Below are 17400 nucleotides of genomic sequence, written 5' to 3' on the forward strand. Positions count from 1 at the left end.
CTAAACATGTGTCTGCATCCTTTGCTGGAACCGCTGCCCATAGTCCGAGTGCTGGGAGGTGTAGGAGAAGCGGGTGGCACTGGCGTACTTGCCCATGGGGTCGTAGGCATCGTAGGGTGCCCGCTCCAGGCTGGTGGGCTGTCCGTAGCCCAGCCGGTACCCACCATAGCCACCACCAGCTGGGAAGGCAGCGTGCCCCCCGTAGTTCTCATAGGAAAGCTGGCTGGCTGTTTCACCACCTGCTGTCCCTGGAGGGGCCCCAGTGCCCGTTGCTGCCTCGGCACTGTACTCGGATGCAGGGCCACGGCTGTAGGTGTTGAGCTGAGCATAGCCACTGGAGTGGGACAGGCGTGAGGGTGGACGTGCATCGTAACGGCCCGGCCCTGGAGCACGGTAATCAGTGTAGAGCACGGTGCGGGAAGCTGGGCGGTCCTCGTGGGCACGGACGTTGTAGTAGCCGTTGGTTGGGTCCTGAAGGGAAGAGAGGGTGGGAGATATGTGCAGCTGGGATGGGCAGGGTGAGGAAATGGGGTTACCCTCCTGCCCTCCTCTGAGCATCCTGCATGCAGCTGCTACAAGACAGAGCTTTCCTCTTCCACGACCCATCCGTGTTCACATCCCCATCCCTGTCCTTGTTCCCATCCCCAAGACATCCTTGTTTTTGTTTTCATCTCCATTTCATCCCATCCCCATTCCTGATCCCACCCCATCCTACCCTCATCCTTATCCCACCCCATTCCATTTCTATCCCTTGCTCCCACACCTTCAGCTCGTACTCCTCACGGGTGTCGATGGTGTCACAGCGCAGGTCCTGCTTCAAGTCCACGTCATCCTTGAACGACTGCAGGATGAAGCAGGGAGAGACAAGCTGTTTTCTCCCCAGTGCCACCTGCCATGCTCCCAGCAATGTGACCCTGGTGAGAGCCATCCCTTACCGAGTAGATGGCCTTCATGACACGGGTGGCAGTGGAGACGCTGGCTGTGTCCTCCTCCCGGTCAGTATGCAGAGTCAGTGGTTCCCTGTTCACTGTCTCCACCTTGATGTCCAGCTTGCGCAGGGTGACATCCTTCCGACCTAGGGACAGCACTGGGCTCAGCTGCCATGCATCCCTGTCTCCCATCCACAGCCCCCAACCCCACTCACTTCCTTTTCTTCGCCGGTAGAGGAAGCAGGCGAGCGCCACGAGGAAGCTAATGACAAGGATGCTGGCCCCAATGGTGGCCCCAGCAATGATGCCCACGGGCAAGACCTCTGGAGGGGATGAGGAGACAGGCAATTAGCAGGGGGACAGGGGAGGGGAGGTGGATGCTGGCAGTGGTGTTGGGACCTTTTTCCTCCAGCTGGATGATGGCGGTGCCTGGCCCGAAGCTGTTCCAGGCGGTGCAGTTGTAGTGGGTCTGGAAGTCAGCCTCCATCACATTGTTGATGGTGAGGGTGGACAGCACCCCACTGCCCATGGTGGTCCTCTCCACCGTGTAGCGTTCCAGCGTCCCTGCCTCCAAAATGTTCTCCTTCCAAGCCCAGGCCTGGCAGGGGGGGCTGTGTCAGTGCCACCCCAGGGGATGTCCCCCATCCTCCCCATGCCCCTTTGATGTCACTCACGATGCGGTCCGGTGGTGGCGTGCTGCCAATGAAGCACTCCACTTTGCCACGGTCACCACGAGCCGCGTACTGCACCACCTCACTGGAGATGATGGGGGGCCCTGCAGGAGGCACAAGGGGGTCTTGCTGAGACCTAGTGGCACCAAGGGACCCTGGGTGGCACTAGGCCCCGTGCTGCCTGCTCACCGTTGACATAGAGAGTGACCTCACGCTCGCCCACACCGATGCGGGGGACAATGGCTTTGCAGATGTACTGCCCCGCGTCCGCCTGTGTCACCGACTTCAGGTACAGCTGGTTGCTGTTGCTCAGCACCTGGGTGGGAGAATGAGGGGGGCTCAAACAGGGGACAGGAGGGGGCATGGCCCCTCTTTGAGCCCCACTGGCTCGGCCCTACCATGTTGGACTCCTTCTTGGTCCAGGTGAGGGTCAGCGGGGGGTTGCCGGACCACATGCAGGTCAGCGTCACATCGGAGCCGATGTCAGTGACGGTGGGTTTGGGGGCCACCATGATGCGAGGGGCGACTGGGGGGAGATAGGGGGTGAGGGAAGGGGTGGGGGACATCCAGTGGGGTCGGGGGGGGGCTGCCTCACTCACAGTGTACGTCCACCAGTGTGCTGACGTTGGTGCTGCCGATGTCGTTGTGCACCTCGCAGGAGACGGGCTCCGTGAAGAAGGTGTAGTCCACCTGTGTGTCGTACCTGTTCTCCTTGGCCTCCTCAATGATCACCCCCCCTTTGGCCCACCTGGGGTGGCAGAGTGTGGTCAGGACCCCCCCCCAGCCTCACCACCACATCTGGAGGTTGGGGTGAGCCCCCCCTGGGTGTGCCCTCACCTGTAGCCTTTGATCTCAGGGTTGGCGGTGGCCATGCAGGTGAACACAACCCGCTCGCCCTCCTGCACTGTCTGAGGTTGGATGGACAGGGTGACAGTCGGGGGATCTGTGGGAAGGTGGGTGCAGCCACTGCAAATGCTGAGGAGGCCTCGGCATGGCAGAGGGAAGAAGCAAGGGGAGAATCCCCCAGCCCAACATTTCATGGCACAATGGGAAGGGAGAGCCCCAAAACTGCCACATGGGGCCACCCAGCACCCCTTCCCAAAGACAGGTGGTGAAGCATCCTTGCCTGATGGGTGTAACCCATCATCCACGCTAGATCTGGGTGACCAGCATCCCTTCTAGGAGCGGGCACCCAGCATCCAAAATCATAACTGGGTACCCATTACCCTCCATAGATTTGGGTACTCAGCCCCCCCTTTAAATGCCAGCACCCAACATCCCCACACAGCACTGACCCGGCCAGGCAGTGTCTTCCCACAGCCGCCACTGGAGGTCGGTGTTCACCACGCAGTGCCCGCCCAGCCCCGCCTGCAGCTCGCTGAGCATCCACCAGCTCAGTACTACAGGGCTGGAGTCCCCATGGTACCCCACAACACCCTGACAGCTCCTCTCTCTGCCCCAAAGCCCCCTCTGTGCCCACAGTGGACTCACGGTGCACATTGAGCTTGACAAAGGTTTCCTTCCCGGCGGGGATGGCATCGTTGGTGCTGCGGCAGGAGAAGACGCGTCCGATGTCCAGGTCGGTGGGGTTGATGGCCAGCAGGCTGGTGGTTGTCTCCCGTTTGCCATCAGCCAGCACCTCCTGCCAGTGACAAGAGGATGGTGCCCGTCAGCTCTGCCTCCGTGTGGGGACACGGTGGGGCCAAGGGGATGGCGGTACCGTGGTGGTGATGGCTCCGTCCTGCTGCAGTCCGTCACGGTACCAGACAATGGTGGCAGCAGGTTTGGCACTGCGGGCCCGGCACGTCAGGTTGTAGGGTGTCCCTGCACGCAGTAGGATCTCGGGGGCTCCATCAATGGTGGGGTCTTCGGGGGGGACTACAGAGGGGACAGGGGACGAGCTGCAGGCAAGGGACATCAGAGATCTTCCCATGGGGTGGGGAGTGGAAACCCTGATTTATTAGGGCTTCCTTGGGGAAAAGTGAAGGTGCCAAGAAGGGAACTGGGGGTTGGGGGTGGGGGTGGAGGGAGGCTGGTTTGTACTGTGCTTGCAGAGGTGGATGTGCTGGAAAGGGCCTGACTGTTTGCAAACTGTCCTGGGGAGCTGGCTGCAATGATGCAAATGGGAATTGTGTGTCTGGTGGAGCTGTGTGGCTATAGGAATGGCAGCAATGGGAGGAGTGGCTGTGGTGATGGGGACCTCCTGCCTGGGACCCCATAGCTGGGTCCCCCTATCTGGGTACCCACTGTCAAGGTACCTCCACCTGGGACCCTCCAGCCCTGCCCCATCTTGGGCTCAGTCTGGGGGGAGGGGATGCAGGGGAACACCCTGAGCTCAGCAGGGTTGGAGATGTCCCACAGTGTCTCCTTTTGTGCCAGGAGATCCCTGTACAGGGTCTGTGGGGTGGGCAGAGCATGCTGCTCAGTACCCCAGCCACATCTCCTGCTTGCTTGCCTTTTCTTACCCTCCATTCTAATGGGAATTTCAATGCCAGGGGAAGAAGGAGAAAAAAATTAAAAAAAGCAAGAAATCTGCCCAAAATCCCATTCATGCAACATTTCCGCTGCGGCTCCAGCATCTTATCTTCGTTTTTTTCTTTTCTTTTTTTTTTAACAAGACACAAAAGTCAGGGAAATCAAAGTTACTGCACTCGTAGGTCCCGTAACTCAGCCACGGCGTGAATATAGATTAAGGCATTAAAGATAATGGCAGAGCCAGGCTGCGGGAGGGAGGGGAGGGAGCGGCGCGGCAGCAACAGCATTCCCGCGCCTGCTGGGGGGCTCAGGGAGGGTGGGAAGACCCAGAGGACCAGGGGGGAGTTAGGGGGGTTTGCTCCTTACTGAGCACGGTGAGCTTGGCCCGACGTGAGCGCAGAGCAGCCTCGGTTGCCTGGCACTCGTAGACGGCGTCGTCGGAGAGCTCAGCGTCGCTGATCTCCAGGTTGTACTGTCCTGAATCGGCCGTGCCCACGATGCGATAGCGTGGCCAGGCTGCAGGAACAGCAGGGTTGGCACAGAGGGGACAGGGACCATGTGCTGCCCAGTGCTAGGTCCTCCATGCTCTGCTTCCAACCCAAACTCCCCAACGCTGGGGATCAGTCAGTGCCATGTGAGACATGGGCAGGCAGGGTGGAACCAGCAGATGTGGCATATCTGGGGTTTGTGGGGGTCCTCAGCACGTGCAGAGATCTCACTGTGTGCAAAGATCCCAGTGTGTGCAGGGATCCCACTGCACACAGGACCTCAATTTGGGCTGACCCTCATCTGTGCAAAATTCTAAAGCATGCAGAGCCCCAAGGTAAGCAGGATCCCAGTGCACGCTGGACCCCAATTCGTTCAGGACCCTGGTCACGCAGGGATCCTGGTGCATGGAGGAAGGAGCAGAAAGCAACACCTGATCCTGGGAAATACGGGGATGCAGCAGTGCAGGAGCCCAAGTGCCAAAAGCCTCCTGTGCAGTGCCACCCCTGGCCCCAAGCTCTCCCCACATACCTTTGAGGCCCTGCCCCATGCCCAGTGCCAGCCCATCCTTGGTCCATTGCACGATCCCGGAGTAGTTGAGCACCACACAGGACAGCACGATCCTATGTCCAGCCACCACGGTCTGGTCCTCAGGCTCCTCCACGAACCGCGTCTGCGCCGCTGAGGATGGAGAGTGGGGATTGGGGATGGCCTGGGATGCACCAAACGCTGCCCAGTGCTCCGTCACGGTGGTGGCAGTGGTGTCCCCAGAGCTGTCCTCAACCCCATGGGCCATGTCTCCATGGTGGAGTGGCCGTCACGTGGCCAGAGGGCATCGACCGGGGGGGGGGGGGGGGGGGTGTCACATTGTGCGACTGTCACACACATGTGGCTCTGTGTCACGCTGTGTGGCTGTATGTCACACATGAGTGCAGGGGATTGGCTTGGGGACCAGGACACTCCATTCCCTGCTTACTCAGGAAGGCGGGGGGGCACTGGGACAAGGGACATCTCATCCCCCCAGGGTGGCAGGGGGAGCACCTCTCCCCGGCGCTCTCCTTCTCCCTCCCAAGCCTCCTGCTAAAATATTCAAATGATTTCCGCTGTGGAGTGGGAGAGGAGGAGGAAGAAATCCCTTCTGGGGATGAGCGAGAAGCAGATAACGGAGCTGCTAAGTCCCCGGCCCTGCCTCTGTCTGCACAGCCCCGTCAGACCCGGGCATGGCACAACATAGCATGGAATGACACGACATGGCACGACACGGCACAGCACATCATCTCCAGAACCCCAGGATGGGGGACCCCAAAGCCCCCAGGATGCAGTACCCCAGCAATGGGGGAGTGGGTACCCCAGGCATGGAGGGGGAACCTAAGGACACTCAGATGTCCCTGCCCCGTGCCCCTCCCCCTCTCCCTCTCTCCATGACAGCGTTTTGGGAGAGGGAGCAGGGACAGGAGGCGGGAGGGAGATAAAGGGAAGGAGAATGGGAAAGGCGAGGGGGGAGGGCTGGAGCTGGGGGGGGATGAGAAGCAGAGAGGAGATCAAAGAGGAAGGTGCCTGGAGAGGTGGGCGCGGGGGAGGATGAGAGTGGATGAGGAAGGGGGGAGCAGTGCAGGGGGGGGTGTGGGGGGGGGCACAGGCAGGCAGGCAGACAGACAGCAGAGACACATCACCCTGGCCACCATGGGGTGACAGGGTGATACACATTGTGTGCACACGCGTGTGCAAACGTGGGAAGGGCAGCACAACCCTGCTCCCATCCCCATCCCCACTGCTGTTTAGTCTGCAGCAGGGTGATGCGAGGGGGGGGGGAGGAAGGAGTTCAGCCCCATCCCTTGGTGCGGGTCCTTGACCCCGCGATAACACAGTCCCCAAATTCTCACCAGGCACAGCCGTAGGGCACCGGGCACGCACCCTGCCCTGCCCACCCGTGGGTGCCCGACACGCGTGGGCTCTGCAGGGACCAGGGGACCCAGCCACACGCCCGGCCCTGTCTGCCTCTATTTATCAAATGAAGGTCTGATTAAGCCCTGGGGCTGGTGCTCCAATCTCCCTCTCTCTCCTCTCGCTATTAAACTCAGGGTTCAAAGAAAAGCTTTTTATTCGCGCTGACAGCTTTCAGATGGAGCTAAATCTCTCCGCGCTAGAGGTTTTTTTTCTTTTTTTTTTTTATTATTATTTTATCTCTCTCCCTCCTCCCCTTCCTCTTCTCACCGCTTTTAAATTTAAGCCTTTCCCCCTTCCTCTTCCCAAGTTGTTCGCTTCTATTTATATTGGGGGGGGGGGGGGGGGGGGAATACACCGGGAGGAAAAAAAAAACCAAAAACCACACACAAAAAATACCCACCCTCTGCGGGTTTTATTCTGTGGGAGAGAAAAGAGGATTTGGTGCCTTGTGGCCCTGGAAGCGAGTGGAAAGGAAAAGATGGGAGGGGGCCATCACCCCATCCCTGTGCCCATCCTCATCCCTGTCTCTATCACTATCCCTGTGCCCATCCCCATCTCTGCCCCATCTCCACCCCTGAACCCATCTCCATTCTTATCCCCGTCCCTGTCCCCATCTCCATCCCTTTCCCCACCCCTGACCCCGTTCCTATCCCCTCTCCCCCGTGCTGTCACCGCACTGTCACAGCCTGCAGCCACTTGTCACCCAGCACGAGGCAATGGGATGGAAAAAAGCGCAAGCACTGCAGCCGGCCCCGAAATGCCCCGCGCAGCGCTGAGGCCGCACTGTGGGGAAACCGAGGTTGAGCTCAGCCCTGAGCGATGTCACTGCGTCCCCAGACCGGGGATGTGACCATGGCCTGCGGGTGCCATCCTGCCCGGGCGGGTGCTGTGCCTGGCAGGGACGCGGCAGTGGAGACATGATCAAGGCTGGCACTTCCCCGTCCTCCCGCCCCATCTGCTGAGCGGGAGCTATTTTCAGCTCCGGCAATTTGGGGCTTTTTGCTGAAGCTGGGCAGGGATGTGGGCTGGTGGCGGTGGCCTCAAGGACACAGCCCCCAACGTGTCCTAGCACAGGGTGGCACCTGGAGCCCCAAATCCAAGAAGTGAGCGGGAACAGGCACCGGGATAGGGCTCTCTGCATTTTGGGGACGCCCTCAGGCAGCTCCCACGGTGTCCCCATGTCACACGACAGCACTGGGATGGGGACACGGGCACGATCCCAGCCCGGCAGCGTGCTCACCCGCAGCTTGCAGCCAGCAGAGTGGTATTTGCTAGAGAAGGGTCCCCGTTGCCATCCACAATTTATGAGGCTGCTCTGCCGCGATTACCGCAGCACGACAGCGCTGCCCGGCACGGCGCGAGCCGTGCGCTCTGAAAGCATCTTGGCAGGAGGAGCCGCTTCCGCTCCGTGTTTGAAGTCACTCAATGCCCTCTTCTATTTTCCTCTCCTTCTTCCCCTTCGCTTAACGCTAAAGCGGCCAGAGGCAGGAGGCGGGGATGGGGACTCTGGGATGTGGTACGAGGACTGGGGGACACAGGGACATGGAGTGGGGCGCAGGGGTCTCAGTGCCAGCTGTACCATTTGGGGTTGAAACCCCAGTGCGTCCCCCTGGCTCCTTTTATCGGCTCCATGTGCAACCTCACCAAAACCCATCCAACCCCTTGGATAACATCTCCTTTCTCTAATCCATCTCTGATTGACATTAATTGAATATTGCTACCTTTTAATTCCTCTGTAATTGAATCTCATGGCAGCTACAACGCACCCCCCATCCCTGCACCAGCATCCCTGTCCCCATCTCCATCCCTGATCCCATCCTCTGCCCCTGTTCTCGTCCCCCCCCACTGCTCCCTCTGCTCCCGTCCCACAGCATTGGAAACTATTTCTCTGCCACCCGATGACGGCAGCACAGCACTGGCACGCGCCCAGCGCCGGGCTGGGAGGCACCAGGGCGATGGCAGGGACGGGGCCACGTCCTCCCAGCCGCTCACTGCCATCCCCAGGGAGTGGCCCTGGGGTGTCCCCCGGCACGGGGTGGTGGGGGCCACTCTATGCCTCTCTCCCCCCTTCCCACTGCCAGTGGTGGCACATCTCTCCGGGGAAGGGATGCTCCAGTTATTTTCATTTTTTAAAAGGCAAAATTATAAAAACAAATGAGGAGGAGATGGGTTCCCCTCCTCCCCGCCGCCTTTGGGTGCACCGGGTCCCCGCTGTCCTCCCCACGCCCCAGCCACCATAACCTTGGTCGTGCCACCCATGGGGCGACCCCATGGGGCTCACACTGGGGACATCACTGCAGCTGGGGATATCAGTGCACTGTGGACACAGAGAATCACCTCCACATCGGGGACATCGCTGTGTTGGAGACATCTCCACACTGGGGACACCACCATGATGGGGACACCTCTCGCTCAGGCTTGGCTCTGTGCTTCCTCCATGCCGCCTCAGCAGAGGAGTGCCACCAGCTGTGCCAACACACGGTGTCCCCTCACTGCTGCCCCCCGCCGCGCTCCCAGTGGCTGCTGAGCGCCGCCGCGATTGCTTGTGACACCAATCTCACAACAAATTTAGCAGCTCATTTCCCGGCCGATCAAATATTCCACCTCGATTACCTTGCGGGCAGGAGACGGGCGGCGTGCCGCCGTGCGGGCAGCCAGCACCTCCCGCCGTGTCACAGCCCATCAGTGTCACCAGCACGGGGACGCCTGCGCTGCCAGGGACAACGGGAGGAGGAGGGCTGGGTGGGGGGACGTGGCCCCATAACCCTGCTGGCATCACAGGGTGTGATGGGGAAACTGAGGCATGGGGACCGTGCATGGAGAGGGGGTCCCCAATGGGGAAACTGAGGCATGGGGACCATGCACAGAGAGGGAGTCCTTAATGGGGAAACTGAGGCACAGAAATATTGCATGGACAAGGGGTGCCCAAGAAGCAGAGCAAAGGAGATACATGGGGGATGGCTCTGACACCCCACAAACGCCATCAGCGACGAGGATGAGGCAATGGCTCATGATCAGACACAGCGCTGGGAACATACGGAGCGATTTTCAATTAAACCCTCGTTGGGAAGAGGCATAAATACCAGGGGAGATGACGCGGTGGAATTGGGTTCTATTTTTCGTTCCCGAGGAGCCTTAAATATTCCCCACCTAATAATAATAATATAAAAAAAATGAACTCCCGACTTACGAAACAACATATAAATTCCCCTCGTAATTACATTACTTTCAGCGCAGCAAAGATGCCAATAAAATATAAACCAGTGTTGGGCAGGGAGAAGAGAAAATATAGAACCAAATAAATGAATTGCGTTATTGCATTACAGCAAATGAGCTGGGGGGGGGGGGGGAGGGGGGTTGGGAGCCACCGCTGTCCTCTCTGCTGCCACTGTCCAGGGGACTTGTGCCCCATGGGAACCTCACTTCTTCCCCATTAGAATCCCATTTTGTCCCCCTGGGAATGCCATTAGTTTCCCCATGGAAACCCCATTGCTATCCCACTGGAACCCCATCGCTGCTCCGTGGGAACACTGCTGCTGTCCCCAAAAGTCCCATGGCTGTTCCCACAGAAGCCCCACTGGAAGTCCTCTGGAGCCCCACTGCTGCCCCACGGCATTCAGTACTGCACTCAGGGCTAATCCTGGCACTACCCCAGTGAAATGCCCCCATAGGAACCCCCCCAGGCACAACATGCACAGCCGCTCCACAGGACCATTGTGTCCCCAAAATCCCTGAGCCCCCCCCACCCCACATGCCCCGGGGGTCTTTGTGCCCCCCACCTGCCCTGCATGGAGGAGCCCCGGCGCCATTCTTTGCCCTCATCCCCTGAAAGGGGGCAGCCAGGCAGAAAGACAAAGGCAGTGGGGCCGAGGGGCACGGGGTGGGGGCTGTGTCAGCACGGAGTTGTGCACGTGTGTGAGTGCATTTATCTGCTGGGAGTGCACAGTGGTGCACACGTGGGTGTGCACCAGATGTGTGCCTGCTCAGGATTGTGTGTGTGCACGCACATATGTGCTTGCACAAGAGTATGCACGTGTGTGCGTGTGTGTGTGCACCAGATATTTGCTTGCACATGAGCGTGTGCACCAACTGTAATGACTGCACTGGAGTGTGCGTGCATGCACACGTCAGCTGCACGAGTGTGCACGTGTGTGTGCACAGCAATTGAGTGCTTACACGGGAGCATGCCTGTTTGCACATGCTCCAGCTGTGAGCTTGCACTGAATATCCATGTGCTGTAGGAGCTGAGAGTGCTAGTGCAGGCCATGTTCACATGCACACTCTTGCACGTGCGTGCATGCATGTGTGTGTGTGTGCAGCCACGTGCATGCTCCCTGAACCCAGCAGAGCCATGCAGCCTTTGCACCCCAGCCCCTTCCTCCTCCTCCTCACCCCCCCACTGCCCTTTGCACTGCCACCAAATAAAGCCCTGTGCTGCAGCTGTGCCCCCCAACACCAGAGTCAACCCCCCCAAGTCCCAGGGTGCCCCCAGCCCCCACCCATGGGCGCACACAGAGCTGGCAGAGCTCTGCCCTCGTTATTTCCTCTTCATTTTTGGGGCTGTCAGAATTATGGAGCAGGGCTGTTTATTGGCTTGAGTTTAATTAATTTGTGTAATATCCCTGTTAGGAACAATGTCTAATTAAGACTTTTGTTTGTGTGTGCACGCTGCGGGGAGGGGACTTCTTCTTTGGGAAAGGAGGGGGGACAAAAAAATCCCTAATCATTAATGGAGGGGAGAAAATATTGAAACGGGGCTGGCAGCCTTCCACCGAGCTGCTGGTACGCGGGCTCGTTACAGATGTCTTAATGAGACATCTCCTAATAATGGGATTATCAGTCGCATTGAATCGGGACGAACAGCTGCGAGTGCGACTCGGGCACGGGGCACAGTGAGAGCAGCCGTGGGGGGCAGGACCCCCACTTCAGTTCCCCCCAACTGCTGTGGGGTGGATCTGGCAGTACACAGCACAGATCCACACTCAGCAAAAGGGGCATTAATAAAAGTCCTGAACTGGTGTTGGGAGGGAATTGGTGGGGATGATGGGGCACTGTGTCCCCCACCCCATGCCAGGAGCTGTGAGGATGAGGAGACCCCGGTGTGCCCTCACTGCACGGCCCTGAGTTCCCTTCCCCCCCTTTCCTTTCCCTGATCCCAGTGGGAAACCACGCGCAGGAACCTCAACCCTTCAATCCCTCCTGACACCAACTCAGTGGGGATTTGGGGTCCTGGGTGGGGGCAGAGGTCTGCAGGGCACCCATGGGGTGGTGGCACCAGGGGGGGTTCCGGGGGCTTAGTGCCTGTAGCACAGCAGTGTCTCAGCCCCAAAGTTGGGGTCCCCATGGGGTGAGGGAGGTGGGGATGGCACTGGGGGGTGGGACCCTGCAACCCCCACCACGGCCCCGCGCAGGAGAAGCCGGAGCAGCGCTGGCTGCGCTTCTGCGGTCAGAGCCCAGCAATGATCCCACAAGCCTGGAATTTGAGGAATTTCCTGCCAAGGCTCTCTGGAAGACAGGGAGAGAAAGAAAAGCAGCGCTTAACCCTCGACTCCCTGCACCCGGCCCCAATCCCATAGCGGTGGGGGGCTGCCAGCGGGGTGGGGGCACTCTTAGGAGGGCTCTGTTTTGGGGGTTCACTCCTCGCTCCCCCCCCTCCCCCTTTTCCTCCCTGCTTCGGTCGAACTGCAAAGCCCTGCGGCCGTCCCTGGGGAAAACAACTCCGTGCCTCAGTTTCCCCACTGCAGCAAACACCCCTGGTGCAGCCTGTTCCCTGTTCCCAGTCCCCAGCCTGTCCCCATGTTAGTCCATAGGAAAACCAGTGCCAGCCTCCCCACCCCCCATCCCTGCAGCCCCCAGCCACATCCCTGTCCCCCTCTCCCCACCCCTAAGGGCTTCAAGAGGTTGGGAAATCCCCACAGCACCGAGCACAGCTCCGATCTGCGGTCCTGCGCCCTGGAAGGGGCATTTCACCACGAGCAAATCTGAGCACCGCGTGTCCCCATCCCCACTGCCACCATCGGGTGCTCTGCCCGTGGTGACACGCTCTGCGACGCACCCTTTGCACATCCATGTGTGCACCCTTCCACGTCCACATGTGCACATGGGCCCTTGCACACCCACTCCCTTGCACACCCTCGTACACTCGGCCCCGCTCCTTTTCTCCGCCGTTCCTATGGCAACCTCCGCATGGCACACAACCGCTCTCCGATTTGAAATAAAAGTTGTTTTTCCTCCCCTCCTCCTTTACTCCACTCTTTCGCTTTTCCCCCCCTCTCTTATTTTGATTTCCATTTGGATCATAATCCGCCCGTTGCCATGGCAGCGCTGGCAGCCCATTATGTTCCAGCCCTTGCAGAAAAGGCCCCGCTCCCGTTTTCCCTTCCTTTTTCCAAGGGGTTTGAGGAGCAAAACCCTCTGCACCACAGGGCCAGCCCCCGCCACTGCTGTCCCCAAGCAGTCACTGTGCCCAGCGCTCACGTGGCACTGTGACCGCATCCCACCTATCACACCCAACTCTACATCCCATGTCCACATCCCCATAACTCTGCCCATCCCGGCATCCTCCTCCCCTGAACCCTTTGGGGCACCACTGTGCCCCCAACACCCCGCTGTCACCACTGCAGGGACACTGTGGAGCTCATCACTGTGACATTTAGATGGGTTTGCCACTTGGCCACCTGTGCCCAGGTGTGGGCACAGTTCTGCAGGGTGACACAAGCCATGTGGCCAATGCATGACCATACCCTGGCTTTGGTCCCTGCCTCTCTGTCCCCTACTCCTCGCCTCGGTCCTCTGTCTGCAGTCCATGCCCCTCAGTCCTCGCCCCTTCCTTGGCCCCAGGTCCCTGCCCGCACCGTGCCCACCCCTGGCTGGGAGCAGGAGGTTATGAAAATGAGCCGTGTGCCCAGGAGACTGTAATTATCTGGTAAGTGTGAAAGCTGGAGTGATTAATTAAGAGATAATAAAAAGAAAAGGAGGCTAGAGAGGGAATAACGGATGCTTTGATGATAAAACCTGAGGTAAGGCAAGCAATTAGGGGAATCTTTATGGAGAGTTAGCTATAATCCCCCCGCTGCAGCGCGGCGGGGGGCTGAGTGCCCACGGACTGAGCCACGGACAGAGCCAGTGAGACCTCAGAGACACTGCATCCCTACCCAGGGACAGGCACAGGGGACAATGCTGGGACTCCCGGGGGGGTGGCAGCCTTATCTATCCCCACAGAGCAAGGTGGGTGCCACCACGATGCCCCTAAGGATGTGCTCAGTGGGGCCAGTGAGCACCATGGGTACAGCCCAGGTGGGATCACAGCAGCAAGAAAGCTGGCTTAGGATTAGATCGATCTCAAATGAAAGGCTGTGGATGTAATTAGTGCTGGGCAGCGGGCAGAGGGCCCAACGACCCTGATCTCACCTCCAAGAGGAGGACAGTTGGGTGCCTGAGGTCATAGTAGGGCATCATGGGTGGATGGATGGAGGGACAGACAGACCTGGGGGCATTGCAGGTGCTGCTGGTGGCTGTCGTGTCAGGGCTGGCACCAGGGCAGGGATGCTGCCTGCCTGTGAAGCTCAGCCCCAGGCAGGAGCGGCCAGCTCAGTTCTGGCATGGGAGGTGCAGGCAAGCCCCGGCACAATGTGGTGATGCCATGCAGAATCCGTCCCAGTGTCCTCAAGGCTGCTAAGGAGCTCTGTGGGGGAGCACCGGGGGTCATGGCCCTCCCATGATATTCATCCCCTCCCCCCTCATTTAAGCCCCTTAATCCCAAGGTGCCCTGATCCCAATTTGCTCAATGGGTTTCTGAAGGGCGTTGCGGGCATGGGGAGGTGATGAGAACAGGGGCTGCCCCCAGGGCACCCTCACCATGCCATGCAGTTCCCCCAGAGACTCCATCTCCTCCCTGGGGTGCTGTGGGGACACGGTTGGGAGGGGAAGTGGGGACAGTCATGGTGACCTGGAGGGGATGCAGGAGACAGTGGTCTGTGGGTGGGCAAAAGAACACTGCAAAGCCATCAGCAGCTCCTCTGCTCCACGAGCATCCCAAGCACCCCCCAGCCAACAGAGAGGATGATGCCACATTCTGGGGCATCCCCTGGCCTCGGGCCCAGGGTAACCCTTCTTTCCTAGTGCTGCACCACAGCAGCAGATTTCTCTGGGGCTTTTATTGCCCAGCAGCACTCAGCAGGCACCAGAGCATGGCATCACAGCTCTGGGACTGTGTGGGGAACTAAGCCTCGATGGGGGGCACATGCAGGCACCCACCACCATCCCCAGAATCTCCCCAAGCCCTCCCAGCCTGCCACATTTGGGGTTCAGCCACCTTGCCCCACTCCCAGCACAAAGAAACAGCCCTTCACACTGCACCATCCATCCCTCCTGCCTCATACCCCCGGGATATGAGTGCTGTTTGGGGAGGGGGGTTCATCCTGGGGTGCACACAATGGGACCACATCCTTCCACCCACTCCCCACACAACCGTGTCACCATCCTGAGCACAGGGACCCACAGCACCTGGTCCCACTCCTGTCTCTTTGGCAGTGATGCACCAGTGTCTCCCCATGGCACGTGGGGGTCTCAGCCACTGCCCCCAACCCCAGGAGAGCCCCCACCACTGCTGCTATTTCTTCACCATTTTTCAATTTCTCAGGAGGGGAGAGGGGAATGGAAGGGGAGGGAAAAAAAGAAAGAAAGAAAACGACCAAAACAAAAAAAAACCGAAAAAAAAATGAAAAAAAAAAAACACTGAGAGAAAGAGAAGAAGAATCGCCCAGAAAATGAATAAATATTTCAATTTGAGGCGCAATCACAGCGAGTGATTGAAACGGGGGGAAGAATAATGGGTTTCATTTAGATAAGATACAGAAAATTATTTAGTGAGAAATGAAGAGTGATGAAACCCATTCAACATCTTTGTGTGAGCGAGTGGAACTCCATGAATGGCACCGACCCCCCAGAACGCACACGTTGGCTTTAGGGGGGGTTGGGGAGGGTGGGCCCCAGGTTTGTCCCCCATCTCCATGCTCTGCTGAGGGGATGGGGATGGGGGGAGAGCAGATATTGGCAGAGCTGGGAGCACAGTGGGGCTCATGGTGGGACCAGGGGGGGTGCGGTCATGTTGGCAGGGTGCTGCCACCCCCCGTCCCCTTGCTGTCCCCTTGGCACATGGCAGAGTGGGAGCATGGGCGCTTTTGTTCCTGGGAGGGCAGTGGAGCCCCGTGGTGCTTCCCCCAGCCCTGCACGGGGGAGTCTGGGATAAGCCCCCCCCCCCCCAACCTCAGCCCCAGCCCTCTAAGAGGCTTTGCATGCTCCTTTTAAACCCCGGTTCGACTCATTTTTGTTCCTGGCATCTTAGCAACGCCGCCCCCTTAATTAAAAATTAGATTGGATTTTGCAGCAGGGAAGGAGCCGGAGGCCGTGCAGGGCTGGCGTGGTGCAGGGCAGTGCCCTCAGCCCCCCCCCCGTCCCGCGGGGTGGATGCGGGGTGGATGCCCCCCCAGCTCAGCACACACGTGGCCACATCCCGGCTCTACACCCCTCACTCCACATGACCTTGGCCAGGCAGCCCCTGTGCCTCAGTTTCCCCCAAAGGCCCTCTGAGGTCACGCAGGGACACCGATGGGGGGGTGGGGGCAAGGTTTGTGGCTTGCAGCAAACCCCATAAAGTGAGCAGGGGAGTGGAGGTGCACTAGGTTCCCCCAACCTCGCGATTCTTGAGGGCTGCCTGGGCTGCAGCTGGGGGTCCCAGCTGCCCCCACACTCCCCCATTGCACGGATGGACGGACAGTCAGTAGCCCAACCCCCCCCCCCCCCCGCCCCCGACATCACCAAGGCCAGGCCACATCCCCCCACACATTCCCCTGTGATGGATCCCCACTGTTCACTGGGGTGACCAGGGTTGGCTCCCCCCACCGACAGCTCCCCGCACCAGCCCACCCCGAGCCCCATCTTCACCGGCCTTGCCGCTGCCGGACCCGACCTGGGGGCCCCCAGCACGACCCAAACGGGGTGGGGGGGCACGATCCCCCAACCGGAGGGGCTCAGCCTCGGAGAAGGGCAGAATCACACACCGGGACCCGGTAAACGGGGGATCTCTCAGCTCTCCCCCGGTACCCCCAGCACCACGCGGGGGCTCCACGGGACGTGGCCTCGGGACCATCCCCCCCCAAAGGCGCATCCCAGCGGGGCGCGATGCACTGGAGCGCGGTACCACCCCCGAGCACAACCCCGGGCCGAACCGAGCCGATGAGGACAGAGCCGAGCTGAGATAGGGACCGAGCCGAGCCGGGATGAGGACCGAGCCGAGATGGGAACCGAGCCGAAACGAACCGAGACGAGATGGGGACTGAGCCGAACCGAGCCGAGCTGGGATGGGGGCCCGAGCCGAACCGCGCCGAGCCAGGATGGGGCTCGAGCCGAACCGCGCCGAGCCAGGATGGGGCTCGAGCCGAACCGCGCCGAGCCGGGATGGGAGCCCGAGCCGAACCGAGCCGGGATGGGACCGGAGCGGTGCGCTTTAACTTGGGACGCGCACTTCGATGCCGGTACGCGATGCTCTGTGCTCCCGGAGCGCGGTGCTCACCTTGCCCGTAGCAGTCAGCGAGAGTCAGGAGACAGAGGAAGAGGAGCCGCATGCTCCCGTCCCGGCAGCGCTGCGGGCACGGGGCGCGGGGGGGGCCCGCTCCCCGCCGCCCCGCTCGGCCCCGCCGCCGCCGTTAGAGCATGGCCCGGCCGGGCCGGGGCCGGGGCAGGGCCACGGGCTCCACTCGCTTCGTGCTGAACCGCTCCGTACCGCGCCGAGCTGAGCCGCACCGCCCCGAAGTGCGCGCTGCCGGCGGGGCGGGGCCGGGCCGGGGGCGGACTCGGGACACTTTGGGGAGGGGGAGCAGAGGGGCGGGGGC

The 17400-nt window shown here is 60.1% G+C and overlaps 1 protein-coding gene across 1 annotated transcript; it reads right to left on the bottom strand.

The window, feature by feature from the left end:
* Nucleotides 1–17280, bottom strand: KIRREL1 (kirre like nephrin family adhesion molecule 1). Its single transcript, XM_065748917.1, has 15 exons — nt 17082–17280; nt 5093–5242; nt 4442–4591; nt 3321–3478; nt 3092–3242; nt 2438–2543; nt 2200–2348; nt 1999–2126; nt 1790–1916; nt 1604–1704; nt 1329–1527; nt 1145–1252; nt 936–1075; nt 764–841; nt 1–471 (listed from the first exon to the last, which is right to left on the bottom strand). Exons 1-15 carry the CDS (start codon nt 17131–17133, stop codon nt 1–3), a joined length of 2268 nt encoding a protein of 755 aa, XP_065604989.1. The 5' UTR covers nt 17134–17280.
* Nucleotides 17281–17400: the final 120 nt, after the last annotated feature.

The sequence above is a fragment of the Cyrtonyx montezumae genome, unplaced genomic scaffold (genome assembly GCF_038088225.1).
Source record: "Cyrtonyx montezumae isolate F1298 unplaced genomic scaffold, pur_monq_1.0 scaffold_57, whole genome shotgun sequence".
NCBI classification, from domain to species: domain Eukaryota; kingdom Metazoa; phylum Chordata; class Aves; order Galliformes; family Odontophoridae; genus Cyrtonyx; species Cyrtonyx montezumae.